A 14,642-nucleotide genomic window follows, 5' to 3' on the forward strand; every position below is an offset into this window, starting at 1 on the left:
TTGCCTTTATTATGTTGAGGTACGATCACTCTACTCCCACTTTGCTGAGAGTTTTTATCAAAAATGGGTGTTGGAGTTTGTCAAATGCTTTTTCTGAATCAATTAGTATGATCATGTGATTTTTGCCTTTCAGTGTGTTTATGTGATGTATCACATTTATCGATTTGTGAATATTGTAGTAGCATTGCATTCCTGGAATAAATCTCACTTTTTTGGTCATGGTGTATGATCTTTTTAATATGTTGCTAAATCCAATTTGCCAATATTTTGTTGAAGATTTTAACATCCATGTTCATCTGGGATATTGGCTTGTAATTCTCTTTCTTTGCAGTGTCTTTATCTTGTTTTGGAATTGGGATAATGCTGGCCTTGTGGAAACATCTTGTAAATGTTCCTTCTGCTTTGATTTTTTTAAATAGTTTGAGGAGAATAGGTGTTAGTTCTTTGAATATTTGGTAAAATTCCCCTGTGGAGCCATCCAGGCCAGGGCTTTTATTTGCTGTTTTTATTTTATTTTATTTTTTTATTACTGCTTCAATTTCATCAGTTGTTATTGGCCTATTCAGGTTTTCTGATTCTTCCTGGTTCAGTTTGGGAAGGTTGTATTTTTCTAGGAATTTTCCATTTCATCTTGGGTGTCCAGCTTGTTGACATATAGTTGTTCATAGTATTTGCTTACAATCCTTTGTATTTCTGTGGTGTCTGTTGTTATTTTAGCGCTTTCATTTCTGATTTTATTTATTGAGGGGTTCTTTTTGTTTCTTGATAAGTCTGAATAAGAGTGTGAAAGTGGACATTCCGTTTTATCTTTTCAAAGAACCAGCTCTTGGTTTCATTGATTTTTTTGGTATTGTTTTTTAGTCTCTGTGTCACTTATATCTACCCTGATTTTTATTTTTTCCTTCCTCTAGTTACTCTTGGCTTTCCTTTTGTTATGTTTCTAATTCTTTAAGTTGTAGGGTTACATGGTGTATTAGCACTTTTTCTTCTTTCTTAATTTAGGCCTGTAGAGCAATGAACTCCCCTCTCAGGACTGCTTTCACTGTGTCCCATAGATTTTGGATTGTTGTGTGTTCATTTTCATTTGTTCCAAGGAAGTTTTTGATTTCTTCCTTTGATCTCATAGTAACCCATTCATTGTTTAATAACATGCTATTTAGCCTCATATGGTTGAATGTTTTGGGGTGTTTTTATTGTAGTTGATTTTAGTTTAATGCCATTGTGATCCAAGAAGACACTTGACATGATTTCAATTTTCTTGGATTTGTAGAGACGCAGTGGTTTATCTTTGCTAATATCCCATGTGCACTTGAGAAGAATGTCTATCCTACAGCTTTGGGGTAGAATGTCAGTTAAATACATCTGTACTATTGTGTTGTTTAAGTTCTCTGTTTCATTATTGATTTTTGGTTTGGAAAAACTATCAGTGATGTCAGTGAAGTGTTAAAGTCCTCTACTATGATTGTATTGCTATTAATCTCTCCTTTATAGTTCTCCAAGAGCTTCTTTATATATTTAGTTGCTCCTTTATTGGGTGCATATATGTTTACCGTGGATATATCCTCTTGTATTGATCCCTTTAATATTATGTAGTAACCATCTTTGTCTCTTATTATGGCCTTTGCTTTGAAGTCTATATTGTCAGATATAAGTATTGTTACCCCTGCATTTTTTTCATTTCCATTTGCATGGAAAATATTTTTTATCCCTTCATTTTCAGTTTGTGTCAATATTTTGTTCTGATGTGGGTCTCTTGTAGACAGCATATATATGGTTCAAGTTTTCTTATCCATTCAGCTACCCTATGTCTTTTGATTGGAGCATTGAAGCCATTTATGTTTCATGTTATTATAGATAGGTACTTATTTTTTGCCATTTTTATTCTTTATTCCTGTGCTCCTCTATCTCTTTCTTCTTCTTACAACAGTCACTTCAGCATTTTTTGCAGTGCTGCTTGGGTGTTAATAAACTCCTTTAGCCTTTTTTTGTCTGTGACCCTCCTAATTTCACCTTCAATTTTGAATGATAGCCTTGCTCAAAAGAGTATTCTTGGATTCAGTCCCTTGATTTTCATTACTTTGTATACTTCATGCCACTCCCTTCTGGCCTGAAGTGTTTTTATTGAGAAATCAGCTGACAGTCTAATGGGAGCTCCCTTGTAGCTATCTTTCTGTCTCTTTTTTGCAGCCTTTAAGATTCCTTATTTTTCTTTAATTTGTGCCATTTTAATTATGATTGCCTTGATGTAGGTCTTTTTGTGGTCATCTTGATTGGGACCCTGTGTTTCCTGGACTTGTGTGACCTTTTTATTCACCAGGTCTGAGAACTTTTCTGTCATTTCTTCAAACAAGTTCTCTATTCCTTGCTCCATATCTTCTCCTTTTTTAACCTGTTATGCAGTTGTTGTTACATTTCATGTTGTCCCCAACCTCCCTTAAACTCTCTTCTTGCTTTTTAATTTTTTTTCCAAATGCTACTCCGAATGGGTATTTTCTTTCTAGCTTGTCTTCTAATTCGCTGATTCAGTCTCAGCTTCTAGTCTACTATTGAATCCTTACAGGGTATTTTTTTTAATATTCTTACTGATTTCAGTGAAGAACAAAGAGGGAGAAGGGAGATAGAAGTATCAATAGGGATCGAGCCAGCAACCTGGGCACTCAACCACTGAAACACACCGGCCCGTCTCCTTTATTTCAGCTATGTTATTCTTCACTTCCGCTTGATTCTTATTCATTGTTTCAACATCTTTTTTTCATGTTGGAGTAATTCTCATTATGTTCGTTATAATTCTCATTAAGTTGTTTGTAGTTCTTACTAAGTTGTTTGAGCATTCTTATAACTCATACTTTGAGTTCTTTATCTGACAAATTGCTTACCTTCATTTCATTTAGTTCCTTTTCTGGTGATTTTTCCTTTTCATTCATTTGGGGGTTGTTTCTTTGTCTCCCCATTTTAGCACTCCAGTAGTCCAGGGTACTGGGTAAGGCAGGTGCAGTTGCAGGTCAAGTCTGTGCATCCACAGGTGACTGGTCACATCGGTTCTAAGTTGTGAGTTCAATCTTCTGGTGGAAATTAGGTTTGGCTTTCCTGGTCACTGTGGCAGGTGGGTGTGTTGGGGAGCATCAGCCCACATTTACTGAGCAGGGTCAGACAGTGGGGCCATTTGTCCAGGGGCAGTGATTAAGGCACAATAAATCATGGTAACAGGTCCATGCATCTGGGTGTGTGGTAGGGCCAGGTGCCCCATGTCAGTCTGTTGGGGCCAGTCATCCAGGGACACTAGATTGGGCATGCTGGGTCAGCATGCTATGTCCAGGTGGGCCATGTGTCAAGATGGCAGGGCAGGCCAGGCACTTCACAGGTGGAGGGGGCGAGATGAGCCAGGCACTGCTCAGCTGGTGCAGCGGACAGGCTGGGCTGGGTGCTGCTCTGCTATGGCACAGGGTGGGGTGGGCCAGGTGCCCTGCTTGCCAATATGGCAGGGCAGGCCCACATACTGCTGGTCAAGGCAGCTAGGCAGTACTCTGAGGCCCACAGTTCAGGCACACCACGCTGCTATGACTGGTCTGTGTGTCCGGGGGCTTCTGGTCCCAATAGCGGGGCCCTGAGTGTCCACCTACCTGTGGTCTGTCTGTCTGTAGCTTAGGGGCATTGGAGCAGGGCTGCTTCACGTAGCCTCCTCGTAAGGAGGAGGTCCATCAGAATGGCTAGCTCTCTACTTTCAAGTGGAGAGAAGTGCCTGGCCCAGCAACACACAGCAACCTGCTGCTTTTTTACCAGGAGCACGCAACTGCCCCCCTTGAACTCCTGCTCCCACAAACAGATGCCTTCCCACACTCATATCCATGCACATTCTCCCTCACACACACTCACCCACTTACACCCTCACCCTCACTCTGACCTTTCTGCACCATGTTCCATTCCATTCTTTTTCCAGGCTAGACTGACAGGCCTCTGTGGTCTCCACCTTCACTCCTACTGTGCATGTGCTCATCTCCCCCTTTTAGTTCTATCTGTTCACCCAGTGATCTGCGGGGAATGGACCAGTGGTTTCCTGAGAGTATCTGAAGCTATACCTTCCTGGTAAAACAAGCAGGCTTCGGCTCCCTAGATTATCATGCCAAATAATGTCTAATACCCTTTGCTCCCTTCTTTTATTAATATCTAACTGCCTATAGAATTGATGACAAAATAAAGTAATAGGTTAGTGTGTAATTCAAGATCACTACTGTGTCACATGTAAAAATGCACACATATACAAAACATATTATGCTGTTGTTCATGTGGGAATTGTGACTGGATGACTGGCCCTAACTAGGGTGTGTTGGCAATTAGGCACTATTATAAGGATGAGCTAATTCTCAGAGTTAGAAACTTTAGAAATTGTTTCATAATATGGCAAATTTTTACGTGCTTTGAGAAATGAACACTAGAGAAGCATATTTGAGAGAAAACATCTGAACTAAGTGGACCTTTTTCTTAAGCCTCACCCCAGTTGCTCAAACTTTTCTCTAGGGGAAATTCTGAGGATGGAGAAGAATATTCAGTTTTGAAAGCTCAAAGGTGAGGACGAAAATGCGGACCACTCACTAAACCTGACAAGCTGGGGGCAGGCCTATGTGACGTCCTCACAAACTCAGACACAGACACGAAACTTCCTTACTACAAGTAGTTTGTGGCAGATAGTCATGTCCTAGGGCAGTATTTTGCCCAAAGAGAGTTCAGTCTTCAACCTAACTGAACCTGTCTGTTGTCTTTTTGCATCTAAGATAACATACCTGATAACATACCTTTGAAATATCAAAGTAATTCCCTTCCCCCCCCAACCCTCAAAGCACAACCTCAGCCCAGAGACCACAAATCCCCTTATTGTTAGTATTATCATGTTAATTGTTGACTGTTCACTATCCTATCCCCACAAATGTAAAAGAAGCACATGTCTATTAATTTACTTTTTTATCCAACCCTAGATTTTCCCTGTGTTGCTTTCTCCCACTTCCCTAATCTACCAGCAATGGATTTCATGTAACCCTCCTTATGCCTCCTCCTTTGATTGTAATGTAGAAAATAAATTACAAACTGCCATTCTCCAGAGCATTTTCTCAGTTTGTTGAGATTTTGCTTACTGGTAATTGTCATCAGTTTGGCCCAAGTAAACTCATAAAAATTCTCTACAGGTTTGGACATTTCTTACGTTGATAAAGTGCAAATTGAAAGCTCCACAGTGAGAAATTTCTTTGAGTTTCATATTAAATCTTCGAGTTGATTTTATATTTGACTTCATAATATGTGTTTATATGTGTTTTAATATAAAAATTAATGTATTTCTCCCATCCCAAGCCTTCTGTTTCAGAGAGGGTGCAGGGAGACCCACTTTCCTGTTCCAGAGACAGTCTTGTGGGGTGCTAGTTTCTCCGTTGGAAAGAAAGTGTTTTGCCAACTGTAATTGCAAAATTAAAAATATATATATTAAAAAAAAAGAAAAGAAAGTGTTTTAGGTGGCAAGAGCAGCATCTTAAAAAAAATAAAAAGAGTCCTGGCCGGTTTGGCTCAGTGGATAGAGCGTTGGCCTGTGGACTAAAGGGTCCTGGGTTCGATTCTGGTCAAGAGCACGTGCCCAAGAAGACATGGCTGGCTTACCCTCTTCTATGGCAAATGTAAGCAGCATGTTGTTGGGTCATTTAACAAATTTGCATTTTCTCTTAGTAAGATTTTAATATTTATATCCAAAAACCAACCTCAGGAGTGTTAAGGCTGCATTACTAATGCTGCTTAACAGCCGTGCAAAGCAAACTGCTACCATCTTCACTTGCCCAGAAACATGTTGACCTGGGCATGACTTTCCCTGGCACCTCTCCATCTGCCAAGGTCATGTTTTAGTGTATACCGGGATCGTCTTTTCATTTACACTTATTTCATGAAACAATCAGCTAAGATTACTTTGACATAATAATTCAATCTAACTAATGTTAATCCCTCATATCATGAAAACACAATGAATTTTTAGACCATCTAAATTTAAAATGTTCTCACTAACACATTTTTCCTTGTCTCTTTACAACAGTCTGGGAGATAAGGAGAGCATATATTCTCATTGTCCTCATTTTTGACTGCCTACAAATATGCCAGGTACTATCCTAGCTCCAACACATAATAAAATGGTGGGACTTTTAGATAACCTCACTGTGACTCATGTTTCTCAACATGAAAGGGGCTTCTAAATAGTTCTCAGACCGTAGGATCTGGGGTGCACTGAAGCAACTGCCCAGCACTTTGGTTGGTACTATAACGTCACACAGATGGAGGCTGACATAATATGTGTATTACTGATAAAGTCATGTGCAGCCTGGTTGTGAGAACAAACTGGATCATCAATGATGAGAGGGAATCATTGATCGGCAGCCCCTTGCACGCCCCCTACTGGGGATTGAGCCCACAACCTGGGCATGTGCCCTTGACCGGAATCGAACCCCGGACCCTTTAGTCCACAGGCCGATGCTTTATCCACTAAGCAAAACCGGCCAGGACTCTTTTTATTTTATTTTTTTTTAAGATGCTGCTCTTGCCACCTAAAACACTTTTTTTTCTTTTTTTAATATATATATTTTTTTAATTTTGCAATTACAGTTGGCAAAATACTTTCTTTTCGATGGAGAAACCAGTGCCCCACAAGACTGTCTCTGGAACAGGAAAGTAGGTCTCCCTGCACCCTCTCTGCTCTGTGCTTTCGTCAGAAGCCTATTGTCAGGACTAAAGAGAGATTTTGGAATTTTTATCTGTACTGTACTTGTTGTCCATTCTTTTGTTATTCAAAATTTAAATTTAAATTTCCCCCAAGAACTTAATTCAGTTCCTTAAGGGCAAAGCATCATATAATATATATTCAGCTTTACATTAGGCTTACTAATATTTGTTGAATTATAGTAGCATAATTATAATAAGCTGACTAACACAATGAAGCCATTAGAAGTTACTTGTCAGGCACTAACTCCATGATGGAAACACCAGAGAGAAGTCTTCACTCAGACAGGGTTTACAGGAATCATTTAGTCTTACTAGCTTGAGTCAGGGTTAGTGCTCATCTACACCAAGGCCGTCATTTGGGCTCATTTAAAGAGAGGGGTTCCAACTGGGAAATTGTCCACTGTAAACATGTGCAGTGAAATCCACGCTTGTTATACCACTTCTTTACTTAAACAGAATTTCAAAGGCTGGACTGAGAAATCACATCGATTGAGCTCTCACTTTGGGCCAGTGGCCATGTCCGTCAAATCACACAACACCTGATTCATTCCTCTATGAAGCAGCAATGATCGAGGCAGTGTTATGACTCAGACTGGATGAAGAAACTGAGGCGCAAAGGTTTTATCCAAAATCACTCAGCTGACAAGGATCTGAACAGGCTGCCTGACCCCAGGGCTTCCTGGTCAACCATTCATTGCCTTTATTCCTCTTAATGAATAGCCATCTTTCGAAGTCTGCAACCCCCAAGTGTAGGCCAGGAATGGTGCCTGTCCATCCTCACCATCACATGCCCACCATGTGGGCCCACACTAATGCCGGTGCCCGTCTTAGGCTGTGAGAGATGTACTTTTCCTAAGAAAGGGTGGCTTCTCCTGATACAGAGTTCTCCTTGTTAGAGCCACCTGCCAGCCACCTACACTTTGACCAAAAAGCCCACTTATGTTTGAGGAATCAGAGTAAAACTTTCAAATCTCAATGGCAGGTATGCAAGCTTCCATCTGTTTTATTATTAAGCATCAGTACCAAAGCTAATTTACAGCTTCAATCATGAGCCTGGGCACATTATTGGTATAAAGTGTAAATATTTGAATGCTAATTATCATAAAACAAACAGACCACTGTGTCCAAAGCAGACAGATACTGTTTCCAGAAGCCAGCAGACCCTAGCTAGAAGGCAGCTGTGTTGTCTCTGTATAGCCAATAACAGGCGTCTGGAATCACGCCTGCCTCCCCCTGCCCTAACAGCACCTGCCACCTCATTGCAGAAAGTTCTGAAAGCCAAAAGCCACCCAGAGGGGCATACATATGTGAGTCTGCCTTTTAAATTATTTTCCATCTGCACTGCCCTGGAGGAGAAATCTTATACAGCTGAAATTATTTGCCCAGAAATTAATGCCATCATCTTCATAAAAGTATCTCACCCTTGTTCAGCTTGAGCCCATTCACTACCAGTCACCAGTCTGTGACAGTCTCCCTTCATACCTTTGCGTCTTTCAATGTCCAGCTCTGATTCCCTTCCCTTTGAAGCACTCCAGAATTACTCAAATCCATTCCACTGCTCTGTACATTCACCCGTCCTGGGGCAGGGCAACAAAGCAGTCTTCCTACCTACATAACAAACTCCTTGAGGTCATGGACCTTCACACCTGTAGCCTCTCTGGAAAGGTCAGTGAATTGGCAGCTCATTCTGCCTGGCAAAAGCCCCTTGGTGGTTGTGCCAAGGCTAAGCTCCCTTGAGCACTGCTGAGCATAGCAGGTGTGGATTCTGGATTCTGAAGTGTAACTGAGGAGATTATCTTCTCCAGCAAACAAAAATATGGATATTAGGGAAAACGGGATGTTAGGGAATCACTTGGTCTAATCAATTTAGAGAGCTAGCCTGAAATTTGGCATCATACTTTGTGGCAGAGAAAAAAAAAATCTCATAAAATTTTTAGGCATGGCGCAACCCCTCCTGACTTTGTGATATAGTGGGAAAGATGGGGATATTGTAACAACATACAAGAAGGAGACCACTTAGAGCTTCAGTTTCTTTACGAAGAGGTTTGTTTTAAAGATTAAACTGAGAATGAATAATTAAAATGAGAGTAAATATGAGTTGCAAGGTAAGAGCCTGTTACATAGTAGACATCTGGTACACAGCAGGGTCTGACAGGACTGCTGTTAGTTCCCTTCACCGCACTGGATGCTGACCTAACCATGCAACTGCTGGTTCCATGCGCTTGGAGCCAACCAGACACTCATGGCCTGGGCAGCACAGCAAGTGTAACATCCTTTCCCTCCTGACCCAGCCAAGAGCCTGTCCAGGCAGTTCCATTTGTTTTACTTTAATTTCAGTCATTCATTTCATTTACTTCAGAAATATTAATTAGGACTCTTACATGAAACTGCCTACCTTGTGCTTTTTGGAATACAAAATTGATTATATGTGGTCCAGCCATTCAGTAGCTCATACTCTTCCCCACTGAGATGACTCAAACATCCAAATTTTAAACTAACCAGAAGCCCTGGCACACATTTTTTAAACTCTGACTTAGCCAAGCAAGCTCATGAGATTGCTACATCCATTCTGGAGTCCAGTGGGTCCCAATCACAGGGAGATTTGGCCTGAGCCTGGAGGAGATGCTGGCCTTCAGGGCTCACAGCACCGGCCATGCCACTGCGCTTCCAACAATGAACTGGCCGTTCTGACCCCTCCCCAGCCCTGCAGGAGAATGGGGTTGCCCTCTCTTCAAGGTCTGTGGGACCTGGGCTGACCTTTTTCTTTCTGGCTTCTGGGCATTAGCTTGAGCATGGGCTGGGATCAGAGAGGGACTGAATTAAGGAGTGGACCTTTAGTGGCATGCATTTGGCAGACTGGAGGCTTTCTTTTATAAAAAAAAAAAAAAAGACGGAACCGGGTTCCCAGGAGGATAAAGTTCGTGTATTAAGAGGAGCATCTGAAAGAGAAGCGCCGCTCTGAGGGCGAGAAGATCAGAAAGAAATACCCGGACCGGGTCCCGGTGATAGTAGAAAAGGCTCCCAAAGCTCGGACAAAAGACCTGAACAAAAAGAAATACCTGGTGCCTTCTGATCTCACAGTTGGGCAGTTCTATTTCTTGATCCGGAAGCGAATTCACCTTTGAGCTGAGGATGCCTTGTTTTTCTTTGTCAACAATGTCATTCCACCCACCAGTGCCACAATGGGTCAGCTGTACCAGGAACACCATGAAGAAGACTTCTTTCTATACATTGCCTATAGCGACGAAAGTGTCTATGGCCTGTGAAGCTGCTGCGCCTGCAGTGGGGGGGCCCATTCTACATAGAGAGAGATGGCTCCCCCTTCCTTGACTTCTTCCTTCAGGACCTGTACTTCCTAATGTTTGAGGCTCTTCTCCAGACCCTCTTAGCAGGGAGCTCGTGGGGGAGATGGCCTCTGGTACCTCTCCTTTCTCCTGCCTTCTTTCTACCATCTTTCCCACTCTGCTTTAGACGTCTTGATTGTCTATCTCTGTCACGTCCAGTGATTGTTTTGGTTTCTGTTCCTTTTCTAACTGCCCAAAGAGCTCAGAACCCCAATACTGGTTCCCTTTCACTATCTTTTTGTGGGGTAGATGGAAGGGGATGAAATTGTGGGGGGAAAGTAAGAGGCACATCAATAAAGAGGAAACCATCAAAAAAAAAAAAGACAAAGAAAGAAAGAATAGAAAGGGGGTCATTTGCCAAAGGAGCCCATGAGGCTGTGAAGAGAGTTCAGCGGGAGTGGTGCCTTTCTCTCATGCAGACTGGACAAAGTTTTCTTGGATATGTGACAAGAGCTAATTTTAGAAAATGATTCTTGAGAGAAAATGATTCCTGAGGCTGTTATGATACATGAGTGTCTTACTAGCAGAGGATTTCCATAGCTATGGGAGTTCATCATTTTGGAGAATGTCCCCTTCACTGGCAGCAGCAGGTCTGCAGTGACAGCAGTTGCAGGGCAGCTTTTGGATCTACTAAAAGTTGAAGCCTAATCATGAGTTGAGGCAGGATCCCACCACTTTTATTATTACTGTGGATGAGAAGCTATAAGTCTGACCTAATGAAAATTCTCATTCTTTTCATTGTGATACTTACTCCTATATGGCACTCAGAGAGCTTTACAAATCCCACCCTTCCTACTTACGGCCTGGAAGATGGAGAGGACACAACCTTTCCCAGGGTCCTGGCCCCCTGTCCAGCTAGGCTTTCCCTTTACTTTCTTTGTGTCTACAGACTTCCTCTCATTCTTCTTCTCCTCCCCCGCCCCCCCCACTTCCCCCCCACCCCTGTGTCATGTCTGTCATCTCCCCATGAAAAACAGACGTCACGTGTCTTGGGTTGGGAACTGGGCATTTCTCTATAATCAAGTCTATATGTCTGATACTCTGAATCTGGACATGAAATTTAGCAGGTTCCCCTTCTGAGCCCGTTTCCATAGCTTCCTGACTCTGCAGAACTGGGCAGCTAAGGGTCGCCTGACATGCAAGACACAGGACCTAACTCCAATCCCCAAAACCTTAAGTTTCCAGTTCCTCTCCAACCTATCAAGGTTTCCTGTTTGTTTTTTCATCTATTGAAATTCTGTGCACATACCTCATCGTTTTGACTTAGTGCTTTAAGTCTCTCAAGCAAATGTTGTTTAAGAAACCTCCATTTCCCTTTCTTTAGTAATCCATCAGAATAAGCCCCCAGAGCTGTTGCAGGACAACCAGGAAAGGATGATTTCTACCAGAAACAGAAAGACTGCCTTTTAAGTCAGCTACTAGAGCTTTATGGTGGTTTAATCTTTCGTCTGGTCTTTGTCCTGGGTTCTTGGCATGGAGTTTCTAAAACCATTGTCTTTGTTATGCTAATGAGTTTATTCTTAGTGGGCCCCTAGATAGCTTCAGGATGGGAGCTGGTCACCAGAAAGACCTGCCCTGTGATTAAAAGGCAGAGGACTTTGGGCCAGCCTGACCTCTGGGAAGAAGAGGAGACTGGAAATTTAATTCAGTCACATGGTCAATGATTTAAGCAGTCATGCCTACATAATGGAACCCCAATAAAATCTCTGGATGCCAAGGTTCAGTGGAGGTCTGTGGTTGGTGAACATATAGATGGCCCAAGAGGATGGTGTTGCCTGACACCATGCGAAATGGATATGGAATCCCTCTCCATTTGGTAACACATGCACACCTTGAACTACATATATCCCTTACCCCCCAAACCCTGTAGTCATTAGTATAGTGTAACTTTCCATTCTGTTAGTCATTCTAGTAAATGATTAAACCTGAGGGGTATTGTGGGGATCTCCAGGGTGAGAAGTGCAGGTGGCCTTGGGATATAAATTAAGGCTGATGTCTGAAGTCTTGTGGGATTGTGCTAACACTAGTGGTTAGTGTAAACTTGTGTTGCAGTGTATTCAGTTGGGGTGGAAGCAGAATAACTCTCATAAGAATGTTTTTCTGGTTTCTAATAAAAATGTGGGAATATTGGCAACAGTTTTATATCTTCAGGTTGTGCATTACAGTTTGAAGCACAATCTGCTGAATGGACAGGTTTAGAAAGATCATTTTGCAGATTCTACTCAAAGTGTGGCCCCCAGACTGTGCACATCCACAAACTGTTCTCAGTTCCTGATTGAGATATGTATGGAACTGATTGTAAGCATTTAGAAGCTTTTAAAACACTTTGATATTGCCAAGACATTCAGGCATGGAAATATAAAAGTATTAGACTGTGACAATTTGTGAAAAAGATCCAAAGGCTCATTTAGAGAATACTGCTTCAGTTGGTATGATCAGATAAAATCAGAAATTAGTGTTAAAAGTGTGAGAGTAGCTTATCTTGTCCCCCAGTTTGAAAAGAGGAGCCAACAGTATTGGAGTTTACTTACTAGGTACTTCTCATAAATTGTGGAAGGTCACAGCAAAGAAAAGGCTTTTTTCTGTCCTTACACTTCCCTCTTATTCCTTCAGAGACTCAGGGTGAGGGTGAAGTAGGTGGGCATTATTTGGGGCACTACTGAAGTCCACAGACACCTTGGCATAACATCCCCCTGCAGCAATAGACACTGCAGTCTTGCTTATTCAGGACCATAGGTGTATTTCTGGTATGTTCCAGGCAGCCTCCCAGGCCTGGAAGAGACATTGAAGAATCAGATATGGTTGTCACCCCCTAGAAATACACAGCAGTGCTGTTGTACTGATGGGGAACATAAAAATACATTTTTGGGAGGGGGCTAGCAATCTGACTCTGTATCTAGTTAATCAGTATCCCTAATGCACATTCTTGCTAGCCGATAATTAACTCACTGTCCCTTCCTTAATTATCTGGTCTTGCAAGACCTATTTACCTATATTCTCCCATTTTACAAAGGCCATAAACCATACACAACCCCTGGAGGGGGTTATCAGTGCTGGTGCCTGGCCAGGCCTTTAGGTGTGGTCTCACATCCCCCATCCCGACACATGGGGCTTTTTTGCAAAGCCCACGAAAGGTCCGGAAGTCTCATCCATATTTGGGGGACAAAGAAAACAATGGGTATAAAGGGAAAGCTTCCTCCATATTCAGGGGCTCAGGATTTGGAAACAGGCTCCCCTGAGTCACTGTACTAGTACATGTGAAACATCTGAAAATAAATGGGTTTATCCTGAATCTCCAAGTACTCTTGTGTATTTTTCCATCGCCTGGTAAATTCTGTGACAGTACAATATGTGAACTTTGAGCTTTTGGCTAATAAGTGGGTGAGAGATGGCAAACTTGGCTCAACTCCTGCTTTGTTTTACTAAATTATAATTCTATAAATCCAGTTTCTGGGAGAGGTCGTTGGGATGGCTCCTATGAAGCAGCTGTCAAGGTGGAAAGACTGAGTGCCCTGAGAAGGGTTTCCCAGTACACCTCGTCCACGTCCTCCCTTCCAGCACAGCCAGCGGAGATGGTGGGGCCCCTTTTGCAGAAGTCAGGGGTTGGGGGACATATGACACCTGAATTTAGCCAAAGCTCCCCTCACTCCCCCCCACCCAAGATCCTGGTTGCTGATGCCCACTCAACCCTCTCCTACAGGAACACTGCAAGCATAGATGGTCCCCAGTGATATCTGAGCAGATGTCCACATTAGCTAACTGTAGACCTGTTTTTCAGGTTCATTCCACCACTGTGGGACACCAGGTGCTGAACCCAGAGAACTGCCATGAAACCACCCTTGAAGCAATGGAGACAACTAATGCTTTGTGGGATATTTACTTGGGGGCTCCTCTTCCTGGTGATTTTCATTTACTTCACCGACAGCAACCCTGCTGAGCCCGCCCCCAGCTCCCTTGCCTTCCTGGAGACTAGGAGGCTCTTGCCTATGCAGGGGAAGCAGAGGGTCATCATGGGTGCCATGCAGGAGCCCTCCTGGCCTGAAAGTGTGAATACAAACAAGGGGCTGCTGGATGGACACACCATGGGGCCTCGCGACCTGCAGAAATGGGCCAAGTTGCCAGATGGGGTTGAAAATGAAGAGTTCTTTTTATCCCAGATTGGGAGAAAATCCCAAAGTACCTTCTACCCAGAAGACGACGACTACTTTTTTGCTGCCGGTCAACCAGGGTCTCACAGCCACACTCAAGGGACACTGGAGTCCCTTGCCCCCAGGCACGCTGGCAGGTGGAAGGGGTGGTTGCCAGAGAGGAAAAGGTACCAGCCCCAGGGCAGCAGCCCCGCGCTGGAGGAGGGCGAGGAAGGAGACAGGCTGTACTCCTCCATGTCCAGGGCCTTCCTGCACCGGCTCTGGAAGGGCACTGTCTCCTCCAAGATGCTCAATCCACGCCTGCAGAAGGCCATGAAGGACTACCTGGCGGCCAACAAGCACGGAGTGCGCTTCCGCGGGCGGCGCGCGGCCGGGCGGAGCCGGGCTGCCCTGCTGTGCGAGCTGC

At 43.2% G+C, this 14,642-nt stretch overlaps 1 protein-coding gene and 1 pseudogene across 1 annotated transcript in view; both read left to right on the forward strand.

The window, feature by feature from the left end:
- The window catches only part of ST6GAL2 (ST6 beta-galactosamide alpha-2,6-sialyltranferase 2), a 93,257-nt gene that overhangs the window by 33,688 nt on the left and 44,927 nt on the right, over positions 1 to 14,642 (forward strand). The window contains exon 2 of the mRNA XM_006759087.2: positions 13,867 to 14,631. Coding sequence (XP_006759150.1) covers positions 13,916 to 14,631 — 716 coding nt within the window. The 5' untranslated portion in view covers positions 13,867 to 13,915. The remainder of the gene's footprint in view (positions 1 to 13,866; positions 14,632 to 14,642) is intronic.
- Positions 6,650 to 10,427, forward strand: LOC102768033 (annotated as a pseudogene).

This window comes from Myotis davidii, unplaced genomic scaffold (genome assembly GCF_000327345.1).
Source record: "Myotis davidii unplaced genomic scaffold, ASM32734v1 scaffold416, whole genome shotgun sequence".
Classification (NCBI taxonomy): Eukaryota; Metazoa; Chordata; class Mammalia; order Chiroptera; family Vespertilionidae; genus Myotis; species Myotis davidii.